We start from the raw sequence: 12,261 nt of genomic DNA on the forward strand, positions 1-12,261 counted from the left end.
ACACTGCTATGCAATTGTGTCAATGAAGACTTACATTTTAGTAGTCCAGCACCTATACGTTAAGGTAGATACACTTGTCCAGCAACTCCTAACTATTTCTTTCATCCCTCCTCCGCACATTTCATTCCCAGGGAAAGCTACAGCTGCTATAGAACAGACTTTCCCCCACCACCAATGTACTCACATTTCTAATTTTCTTCTAATGCATATGCAAATATATTGTTAATCCTTATTGATTTTCATTAACCTAGACCTTCCATTTTTTGTGCTATTAGCTGGGAAACGTCAATGGCTTGATTTTAAAATTAGACTTTTCATCTCTTTTGTTCTGTGAGTACTTAGAATATGGTGTGCAACAGCTGAGCTAATGTGCTTTTTAAAATCATACATAATTACGAGTATACCAACCATGAATCTTTACTCTAATTGAAGCTATCCCATTTTAGGATATCCAGCTTTTACTATCTGTGTAATTTGCAGTTAATCTGGGATTTAGGTTTTATTTACCTTTATAAGAAAAATGCAATAAAAAAAGCAAAACTAGCCATAGTAGTTATTTCCCCATAATGCAGTTAGTTAGTATGGACCAGTAGTCTCTGCCTCCATTTTTCAGTCTTCCACAAAGGCAATATATTAAGTTATTAAAAAAAATAAATTTTAATTTGAAAGTTTTAAATATTGCTTAAAAATGAATTACAAAATTTACATCCTATATCCACAAAAAACAGTGTTTAAACTCATGTGCTAGGCCATGCCAAATGCCAAACATATGGACAGTCTTATTTTATCACCATAAAGAGAGTTATGCTTTAAAATCCAAGATCAGATCAGACTTCTCCACCAGTGTGCAAACAGCCCAAAAAAAGCTGTTGTTGTTGCATCAATAACAGAGCAGAACAATGGTAGTCTAGAAATAAGCTTTTATAAAGCTTTGTTTTCAGTACACCTTTAGAACAGCAAAGGGCTGTCAGCAAGAATGTCATGCATTTAAAAAAAAAAAAACCTTAAAAGTTTTCCTTTTGGACCATTATTCATATATCATGTTACACAATCTTGCATATGCTTTCACTTTTCAATTTGTAAAATAAGTCTACTTTATAGGTGCCAGTAATTTAAATCCCTAGTGATGATAGGAAACATTTATATTAAAAGAAATATTCATTGACATCAATATGACTATTTTTTATTTAAATGCAATCTTAAGAAATTATTAACCTGATTTATTTTGTTTCCTTTTGGGGCTGCCAATTGAGGAGACAAATTCATTATGAGCTGCAGGTCCAAGCCCATTACGGTCTCTCCAGTTATCAGACTCACTGCCACTTCCCAGGTGCTCCCGACTGTTGGACCGTGAGAGAGACATTGATGAACCCTGCAAATAAAAAATAAAATTTGGGCAGAAAACAGAAGAAGTTTCATTGTAACTCAGATGTTTTCTTTGAAGCAGCTCAGTTAAAAGAAAAAAAAAAAACAGTTTTAATGCTTGCAAACATTCTTTTGGCAGTTGATCGATAGTCAAATAATTGAAAACCAGACAAAACCAGCAGGTGTGCTTAAAACATATGCACTTTACAAATTTTAAGCGGAAGTTATTTAAAGACCATACTTCAAAATAAATTGCTCAGTAGTTCCAAGTTTGTTTCCAACATGTGCCATGGTATCAAATTCCCTCACAAATTCTAGACAAAGCAGCCTATCAACTATATCCCTTCATGGGGAAGAGAATATAACAGAAGAACTGTCTGAAGTTAAGTGGATCAAGTACACAATATTTCTCAACAATATGGTATGCAGTACAGCAACAACAATTCTGCAATGCTTTGTGAATTTGCAGATGATTTTTTTTTAATAGATTTTCATATCCCTGTAAAGTACTAATTATCAACTCCCATCAGTGTGGGTCAGAATGTTCCAAAATATGGCAAAAGCACTCCCTGAAAGCAGCAGTTAACTATGGAATTGTGTGGGGATGTAACCAAAAAAAGATGGACATTATTGATACAACACACTTAAATGAACTAAAAATTGTGAAACCAAATGAACAATTTAATTCGATACACGTGCATCAAATTCCAATTGAAAATGTTAACTTGGGAGGCAGCAATTTTTTCTACTGTTCAGGAAAATTGACACCACTGAAGAAAAGGCAAAAGCTCCTTGTCATTGGCAAAATTGCCAAGGTGTAAGCTATGGCTAGTATGACTCAACAAATGAAGAAAAGCAGGAATTGACTTCAAGTCTTACAGAACAGCAAGAAGAGACAGGATCTCTACATTAAGCTACATCACAGTTATGGCTAAGAGCTGTGAAGTAAAAAAAGATGTCATCCAATGTTTCTGGAAAACTGAATGCACTGTAAAATACCATAGTGAAGACGAAATACGTTTGGTGAGCTTATTTTACAAATTAACTTCCCAGACATTAGACTATAATACCACTACTATGTCTGTTCAAAGACTTCAGCACATGACTCATCGAATGTGCACATGTACAAAGGAATTGTGGCGGTACTGCCTCTAATACCAACCGTGAAGACTGCTAAGTAGAAGAAATACAAGGAATCCAAGTTTTTTAGCCTCCCCAGAAGTTTCCACAATAGCTCATACCAAACAATGGAAACAGGAGTCCTAACGCACTATCATTTCACTGGAAAGAGCTAAGCCTGTGGTTTGTGCATAGGCAGACTCCAAATGACTAAGATATAGTCTTCTTGGTTAGAATTACATGCCTGCTTAGAAACTTTTAGCAGCGGTTCGGGGGAACACCCCACCCCAGCTCAATCAGGAGAGAAAAGTATGTAAAAAAAAAAAAAAAATCACAGATTTTGGTTGTAGCTTTTTCTCTCCCCCTAGGTACTACTGCAAGCTCATTATGTCTGTCCAAACCTATTACATGTGGTTGAATTACACAAGAAGTTCACACGTGAAGCGAGGAACACCACTTCCCCATGGTTGAATATTTCTTTTGCATTAAAAGATAGGTATATCCTAGAGAAAAGCTGTATGAAGTCCTGGTCCTGAAGAAACATACCATTTACATTTTATATAAGCAGGGCAGAAATAAAGAAAAAGGTGTCTCTGTGGAAGTTGGGAAAGATTACAGCAAGGAAGCACACTAAAAACAACTTCAGAACACCTCTGAGGAAAAAGAAAAAAGAATTCCCTGCAAGACTCCCATGGTGGGACTCTGAAAAGACTTGCTGGACCCTATGGCTGCCTTCTCCCTTGGAAATTTCTGGGCCCAGCAAGTAATGCAAATAGAGCAAGCTCTTCCAGCTCTGCAGCTTTGTCAACAGAAGATAAGATGAGCTGCAGCCATTTCGTGTTCTAACATTCTGCTCCACCATGCAGTAATTCATGTTATATAGTTTATCTGTTATATACACATTGTTTTCAGTAGGTTACAAAATTTCTGCCACTTGTCTACAACTATTGAGACATTTGGTCCCATAAGTTGTTGTAAGTTTCTTTAAACAAATATATTTTCAGGAGCAGGCTTCTATAAAGCTAGAAGGTTTAGAAAAGATTTATAAAGCAGATATAATTTGGTGTGTTGGCTCAATGTATTCCATATGCCTTAATATTTATGTAAGAAACGTTTTTCACAATAAAAAAAAAATTAGAACCCTAAGAGGAAAGCTAAAAATCTTACCTGCAAGAAGTCTTTTTACAAATGTTATAGACATTTCTCAAGAGAAACAGCTGTATCAGTCACTAGAAATAAAATTTCCATTACAGCATAGTTTTTTTTATACCTCGTATGTAGTTGTCATAGATGGCTTGTATGATACATGATTCGCTCTTCTTAGTTCCTTGATAGTTTCTGCAGGCATAGATTTAGAGAACCCCAAACCACTCCAGGTATTTGTTGGAGTTCTCACTTCTGTCACAACTGGCTTCTTTAACATAGCTGAAAAAATACAGACAAATTCATAAGTCTCAACCTAGGTAAAGTTAGAGATGATAACCCTGAAGTCCTGTAGGCTAATAGATTTCAACCCACAAAATGGTGAGTTCTAAACACCACCACTTGCTACACAGCTTTACTCCTACCCTTCCTTAAGGCAATTTACTCTACCAGAAGATCGTTAAACCCCATAGGGCTGCAAGGAAGCCAAAAGAATTATATCTGTTTCAAAAAGGAGGGGTTCTGGTTTTCTTTTGGTGTGGGGGTATTTAGTTTATTTTTAACAGGATCAGAGATATGATTAAGTCCCTTATCAATTTTGTAACTTAATTTATCCCTGAAATAAGATGCAACTTTGCCAATATGACAAACATCTTAAAGTTCAATTTGCATCCAAATAACATCAAGTATTACTGCTGTGAGGTCCCTGAAAACAATATGGATCATTTGCATATGGATATACTCACACAGAGAATATCCTGTCTGCAAGTTACACTCTATTTCATACTACAGTGGTATTAAGAAATTTACCCAACATGAAAACAAACAAACAAACGTTTCACTATCAGCTTTAAATTTTAATAAAAATCAAATTACAAAACAAACTTCAGAAAATTCTTTCGGCCATGTACTAGCAAACTTTTCAGAAGTCACTGTTTATCCACATACCTTTGGTTGCTAGTAGCTTCTTCTGTTCATAGTCAAATGCCTAAAAATCAAACATGCAAAAGACAGATTAATTGCCATTCTAACTAAATGTCATTCCAATACTCAGCTCTGTCAAAACAAAGGTTTTGAAAGTGGCCAGTGAATACATCTAGGAGAAACCTCAAATACCGCACAATAATTTGACACTAGTCCAGTTAGAGCCTTAGTTACTTAAAGCATTCAGTCAAATATAGATAAAAAGATTTTAAATAATTATCTGATATCCATTTGAGTGAGGCTGCAACAGTATTTGCAAACGGGTTAGACAGAATTTTTCTTTTTTTTGGAAGACATTTTTTCAAGCATAGTTTCTCTTCCTTAAGCATCTGTTCTTAACATTTAAAACATTCCTTAACAGTACAAAAAGGATAGTATATATGTTAGACAACAAATCTAGGCACCGCAGTTATTTTTAGTAATCTTCTTTCAAGTTAAGTTCTTCTTCATACACTTATCTTCTGAAAGGAAAAGAACCTAAGCTTTCAGAGTTAAAAAACCCCTTGTACTTGCACCACCTATGACAATGGAAGCTATGAAGTTTAAATACGGCCATTTAAATAAGTTACACTTCTTTGAATTACAGATTACCAAGCCTAAACATACACATAAAACTACAAAACCACAGTTTTTAGCCTGAAACATTAAATTCACTGCTTGAAACAACTAGATAAGGAAAAGGGGTGCAAAACACTAACCTTAATCTTGTTCCACTACTCCATGTAGTCTAGTTATGTCCACACTGATAGATCTATACTGAAAACTACTCTGTCACTACTGCTTGACAGTCAAAGGGGTGTCTCATAGGGGAGATTTGTAATAACATGAAAGTAGTTTATTGTATAGCAGTAGGCTGCAGTTACCAAGTAGGAACAGTACAAGAGAAAAAAAAGAGTATACGTAGAGATCCGTATTTGTAAAGCAAAACCAGAGTAGTTACTCCAGCAAATCCCACGTATATGAAACTCAAGCTATAGAAAAACATTGTGTTGACACTGCTGATGAAAAGTTGTAAAACGTCTTTTGTACGTCTAATTCTCTCTTCTCAAGCAATGTTATGATTTTTTCTTTTTCAACACGCAAATGATGCTTGTGTAGACTAATATAGCCATGCAATTTATCCTGTACTTAAATTTTTCTTATTCAACAGAAGCATAAGGGCTTTTTTGTCAGTCTGCTGGTTAAAAGTCACCTTTGCATTACATGGCAATTTCACTTTGCAATTATCAAATTTTGCACTAGGTTTGGGTTTATTCAGGGAAACGTACCTGCATATTTACATATGACGGCTGTGGAGCTAGACGTGCTCTTTCAGAGTTCTGCTGGGCAGCTGCTGCTCGCTCTGCGGCCCGTTCACTTCCAGGAGCCTTTTTATCAGCCATGGGACTTTCAGAAGCACTTAACTCTGCATCCGAGAGCAGCCTCTCTGCGGCACTGCAGGAGCAAAGTCAGGATGAACTCCAGTCTTTTTCACAGTGAACATTCAATGCAATTTCGATAACTGATCTTTATCCTGAGAAGTTTGGCAGCAAAACTCAAAAAATGCCAGTACACAAACATCTCAGCATTTTGAGCAGTATGTCCAAAGTCTCAGCTTTTCTTTACCTGTTTCTCTGTCAGTGAAACCAAACGTGTATTGCTGCTTCTGTATTACCAAGTCTGAGGCATAGTTTATACATTCAGATTTGACCTGTCTGGTATCCGGAATCATCACGTGCAGCTCCTACACAGCGTGACTTCATACTCTTTAGCCTTGCCCAGGCCAGCAGTTCTAACCATAGCAGCAAGATAAAGAGATGCATAACAGGAACTAAGGAAGTTAACATGGGTCCTACTTGCATTTGAAGCTTCAATAATCGTAGTCCTACATGCCAAAGTACATCTTAATGAAATCTTTTCTTAATAAAAATCAGCCACATTTTAGGCCTACTCTAGAAGAGTATAAACTCTTGCTTCGAAGCATAGTGACTGCATTTTAGATGCTGTAGACTACCCCAGAAATATGTCCTAAGGAAATGGTGAGCACTATATCCTCAACAAAAAGAACAAGACATACAAACAACTGAGTCTGGTTAGCAGGAATCCTTGGATTTCTAAATGATGAAAGCAGAATTAATGAAACACATATTATAGCTTTAACAGTGTAAATAAATTAGGTAAGAGAAAACATGCATCTCAAAAGGATGATGATAAACAGTTCCCAAAAGGAATAGTGAAAACACTACTTAAAGTAGATCGGATGAAACATTGCGTTAAGCACACAGCCTGTGTTGCCAAGACATATTATGACTCAAAAGAGCCTTTCCCACTGCTGGCTCTTTAAAAAAAAAACAACCAAACAAAAATAATTGAGACAAATGTTTGAGAACATGCTGTTATGCCCCGAATAGCATTTTTCTAAGAAGAAAACAGCCTCAAGTACACACAAAAGGAAGGCAGCTGTCAGTTAGGAATTGTTCTCAAAGCAATCAGTAAAGAAAAAAAAAAAGAAAAGTCCAAAAATGTATCTTTTAGAAATAGGTAATGAAAGTTACTCTGAAAAAATCCCCACTCTCTATTGGGAGAGAAAAAGCATTTATTTTTCCCCAAGTCAAAGAAAAAAACTGAGGATATACAAAAAGCATTCAAAGTTCACAATTATCAGATAAAATGAGGGGTCTATTAATGCCCAATGTGATTTAAAAAAAAAAAAAATCAAGCCAAATTTAAATCGGCTCTTTGAGTATCTTAAGACTGAACCACCCCTTCTACCAACAAAAACATGTTAAGTATTTTTGCATGGTGCAAGTTCCATTAATCTGTATTAGCACATTTAACTTACTGTAAATGAGAGTTTTTGGTGCCTTGCAGTAATTCAACTGTTTGTCTCTTAGCACAGGCCTGTTTTGAAGAGCTCATCATCTGCTTCAGATCACTGGTATTTGCTGAATGGGATGGACTTCTTGGCATGCCCACTTCTACAAAAGCATCATTGCAACCTACAAGACCAATAGAATAGTTAAACAAAATGCCTCTCATGTTCTAGGGAACTTACTGAAGGAATGACAGCTATAGAACAAAACCTACTCTTCTTTACAGAATTATTCTGGTCTTCAGGGATAGTAACTTGGTCAAGTTTAAAGAAGTCAGAAACATAAGTTCAAATGCACAAAAAAGGTGTTAGTGTTCCCATATATAGTAGAAACGCTAACTATTTTCTTTTTTAAAACTTTCTTTGAATAATATTAGTTAATATTAAATCTAAAGACTGACAATCAGAAATGATCAGAGTATTTTTAAAAAACTTTATTTTATGTCTAGTTTCAGTAAACATTGCCAGGTGCTCAGATAACTTTTGCTGGAATAAAAGGTCCTCACTTAATGTTCAAATATCTTTAGAATGTGTTTTTACAAATATTTATCACTGATTGGGTCATGTACCTTCTATTTAAGTCAGCATTTCAAATGACCACAACCCTTAATAAAAGAGCATCTCCTTGTTGACCAGTATTTGCAAGGGAAACAAGGCCTTTACACGTATTTGCTCAAGTCTGAAGTGGAACTGGCTTTCCCTCCCTCCAAGAATGACGGGAACAGTTCATTAGATCCTTTAGCTCCTAAAGGCAGCATAACTGACATGTTGTTATAAAACATGTAAATAAATTCTGTTTGCCAGTGTCATCTAGGTTTGATTTACACGTAATTTTCTGCAATCTTCTCAAAAGCATTAATTCTTTCATTAAAAAGCAAAAATACAACACAGTTTAAACCAGCAGAGACTGTTTTAAGCAATGAAATTAAGCTGCTGTAAGAGATACTAAAATTTTCATAGGTTATTTCCCTCTGCTTTTAGGGAATAAAAATTAAACATTACAAGTGCATTTATGTTGACTTAAGGTGTTTCTATCAACAGTACAGCTCCAAACCCACAACTTCTATTTACTTTCTTTGACAACAAATCTGGGAGATCCAGCGATATTTTCCTTCAACATGGCTGCAAAACCAATACACAGGCAATATATTTAAATTTTTGTTTCACGAACTGTACGTAGGCTATACAAATACTACCAGACAAAAGAATAAAATGTCAAAATTTTACCTTCTGCACTATTTGACTTGGCAGCTACTTGTTCTGAGGCCCCATGAGTACTTGTTTGTCTTACTGGATCACTGTGGTTTGTGCTCAACACATTTTCTCCTAGCGATGTGGCAGACAGTGCAGCATACTTGATATTTGAGGTCTGAAAAGATTGTCAAAAAAATCGCTACAGTGATTGTTATGCTTAAGGAAATATTGAAAGAATTTCCCTTTTCTATCTGTGCAGGAGAACAAGAAATTAATTCCTGATATAGGAGAACAATATGCTTGAATGTTCCATTCTTCAATCTTTAAGTCATATTTTGAAACCACCACTGATCTATTTCTAAACTTAGTAGCTTTAAGAATCTACTAATGTAGCTAGCTTTCTCTCTCAGCTCTTCTTAGTAGAGGTTTATTACAAACTGATCTGGTTCTCCAGAGAAAACATCACTTACCTTTACATGACCATTTAAAGAAGGTGAGCCTTTTTTACTCTCCGATTGCATGCCGTTAACGTGGACTTCAACAGGAGTCAGGCCTGGTGGTGGAGATGGAGTGTTCTGACTATAACTAGGTACTCCAGACAACAGAATACTAGTTAAAGTGGCTTGGGCAGTAGACGGTATCATTAGGTGTGGAATAGCAGAAAAACCTGTAACAAAATTCCATCATGTTCTGGTAGGTTTCTCATTTAACTTTCTCAAGTACTATAATACTTTTATATAAATCTCTGTATGGCTTTGATACAATGAAAACAAGTTTCCATTAGAATTGCATGCCAAAAATGTACTGCTTTATCTAACCATTACTTTGTAGGTTAACATAGTTTCCTATATAAAAGAGATCAAAACTTTGCATGTGACAGCAACGTCTTAAGTTTATACTAAATTATAACTTTAAATTTGGATAATTATTAATATGTGTTAAGCTAAAGTAAAGAATTATTAAGGCTCTAAATAATGAACGATTCTAGACTTCTCATTTGTCATTCTAACAACTTACCGAGGGACAATTCATTTAATTTACATTTAACTTCTACAAACCTGTGGCATTACTGTTAGCAAGAGATGTTGCCCATAACGTGGGACTAGGTGTGCCTGAACTTGGACTCTGTAAAGGACTCACAGAGCTATTCAGGGCATTCAACAGGGAGTTTGGAGCAGTTGAGGTGTTGACTGACAGGGCTGTTGGACCTAAAAGGCCTGCAAAAAATTATACAAGTGAATATTTAGTTAAGACTTATGGAAAAACATTTTTACAAAAGCACCTGTTAAACAAAAACCTGCTGTTAATTTTGTGGAGAGATTACATAAAGAATAAGCATTCTTAAACTAGGAATCATATATCCAAGAGGAATCGTAGCATCTCGTATGTCCTTCTCTTAGACTCTAACTATTGTCAGAACAAGAGAGTCTGCACCAGCTGCTTCTCAGCCCCACCATCCCTTTGTATCTCCTTCATTGCTTCTGCCAGTTTGTTTCAAAGAAGCATCACTTAGAGAACGAGAAAGCAAATACGCTTCACAACTTCACTTTCATTTCAGACAATAACCTTTTCTCAGAAGCCCATACGAGCGAACCACTACTTCCACACTAAGGACTATCCAATTCCTTTTTGCACCTTCAATACCAACTGCAAATCATCCCCCAAATGCATTCCTTATTCCCAAAGCATTCCCTCAAACCAGCTCTTCATGTAAAAGCATTCACAAGGCAGTTTATCACTATGCTCTAAAGAGGTAAGAGCACAACCCCAAAGCACAGGCATGACAAGAAAGGCAACAAAAGCAGCATTAAAACCCACAATCAAATGGCACAAACATTTGCCCCCGTGTGACCCCCCAAGAAAGCATCTGACATGGAACTACGCAGCACTCCTGGATGGCAGTTCGCAAAGGAGCATGGTGGTTACAAGAGAACTCCGAGTTTCAAGAACCAGTGTCAAGATTTGTCCCTAAATTCTTCTGGGACTGTTTGGCTTTCTATGCATTTCTGATAACAGGGTGTTTTCAGAGCTTGAAATTAAAATGGTAATTCCAGTCTGGTCTATGCACCACTTCTATACAATTACATTGACAGAAAGCTTACATGTTTCTGTCCTAAATTTCATACTGATAACTAAGGTCTAAACTAGTAGCACGTGCATCCCTCAGTTACAGTGAGGTACAGCTCGACCTGAAATGTGGTGTTAGCTATATTAACTTTCATGGTACTGTTGATGGAACCCAAATTCAGGGCAGCCTGAGACATCACAATATTACCAAAGAAATTTTGTTTGAAAGAGATTCTTCTGAAAGTTGTAAAGGCAATGTACTCCTTCACCTGTATTTCCCTCCTTCACTTTCAGCTGAGTGGTTCGTGAGCTTCCGGAGGATTTTCTACAGAGATGAGTCACCCGGCTGATTACGAAAGCCTTGGAGGAAGTTTTACAAAAATAAGCCCTTGAAAGGCCAGATGCTTTTGGAATTCTCTAATGCTTTAACACAATTCCTTATGCAAAACACACATCTGGTCCTTTTTTTCTAGAAAAAGTGAAAACATTTCGAACAAATGCATATCTATAAAAAAGAATATAAAGATATACATAGAATAGAATGCATACCAAGCCCAGTGAGTCCCAGTCCTGCTGAGGACAAGATATCCAAACCAGGACAAGACAGACCAACAGGGCACGAGACAGTAGAGGGATTTGATGCTATGGTAACTCCACTACTTTCAAGTCCCAAGAGACATTTCCGTGCCTCATACATATTTAAGGCATTTCGTTCAACACTTTTTACAATCACAGACTGTAGGTAAAGAAAACACAACAAAAAAGGAAAACCAGTGAGTAATACAACTATGTAACAAGTATCTGCAACACACACAACTCTTCTTAATACTCCCTCATGTCTATCGGTAAAATAGCTGTGGGAGACAGCACGAGATATTGTCCATTAGCAACTACTCAAATTCAGTGGGCTTTACTGTAAGTTTAGGGATTTTCTATGCACTTGACAACAAGAATGATGAAAGTCCTTTCTGTCTAAGAAAAACAATTATTACTGTACCTTAGTGCTATTTGGTATATCAAATCTTAAGCACCCCAAGATCTAGCGAAGCGAACCAATAATTAAAATCTGATCTTCTATCAGAGATCTATGCCTTGAAGTAGACAAAGTAGTTGTTCATATTAAATTCAGCTAATAAATTCATAGCTCTCCGAGAATAACAAATGCCTGGGAAATTAAACGGCAAACACCATTATTTGTTTCTTGTACATTCTCTACACGATGTTTCTTTGTATTGATTTTATATATCCTTACACAGAGAAGCTTACTTATTGACACAATGGAATGGTCATTTAACATTTCAAAATTTTTGCCTGTTATGGCATTCTATACAACAATGCAGATAACTGAGTCTCCTAACCACACTCGCCTGAATATTTTACAGTGAACGTCTCCCATGAGAGGTATTTTGTAATTCTGTTTCTTGTGTAGAACAGTCAGACTTTTCTCATAGTCACATTATTTGGGTTTTTGTTTTGTTTTATTTTTTTAAAATTCTGATTGCTAAAGAACACTGCAGTTATGTGGGGGAGCTCCAATT

At 36.2% G+C, this 12,261-nt stretch overlaps 1 protein-coding gene across 1 annotated transcript in view; it reads right to left on the reverse strand.

The window, feature by feature from the left end:
• Positions 1 to 1,215: 1,215 nt before the first annotated feature.
• The window catches only part of BICC1 (BicC family RNA binding protein 1), a gene marked incomplete at its 3' end in the record, with an annotated part of 47,944 nt that continues 36,898 nt past the window's right edge, over positions 1,216 to 12,261 (reverse strand). Inside the window, exons 8-16 of the mRNA XM_009893054.1 lie at positions 11,273 to 11,459; positions 9,715 to 9,873; positions 9,127 to 9,323; positions 8,690 to 8,831; positions 7,433 to 7,589; positions 5,880 to 6,045; positions 4,576 to 4,615; positions 3,755 to 3,909; positions 1,216 to 1,372 (exon numbers count right to left, since the gene is read on the reverse strand). Of these exons, the coding sequence (XP_009891356.1) occupies positions 1,216 to 1,372; positions 3,755 to 3,909; positions 4,576 to 4,615; positions 5,880 to 6,045; positions 7,433 to 7,589; positions 8,690 to 8,831; positions 9,127 to 9,323; positions 9,715 to 9,873; positions 11,273 to 11,459 (1,360 nt within the window). The remainder of the gene's footprint in view (positions 1,373 to 3,754; positions 3,910 to 4,575; positions 4,616 to 5,879; positions 6,046 to 7,432; positions 7,590 to 8,689; positions 8,832 to 9,126; positions 9,324 to 9,714; positions 9,874 to 11,272; positions 11,460 to 12,261) is intronic.

Source organism: Charadrius vociferus, unplaced genomic scaffold, assembly GCF_000708025.1.
Source record: "Charadrius vociferus isolate BGI_N301 unplaced genomic scaffold, ASM70802v2 scaffold429, whole genome shotgun sequence".
NCBI classification, from domain to species: Eukaryota; Metazoa; Chordata; class Aves; order Charadriiformes; family Charadriidae; genus Charadrius; species Charadrius vociferus.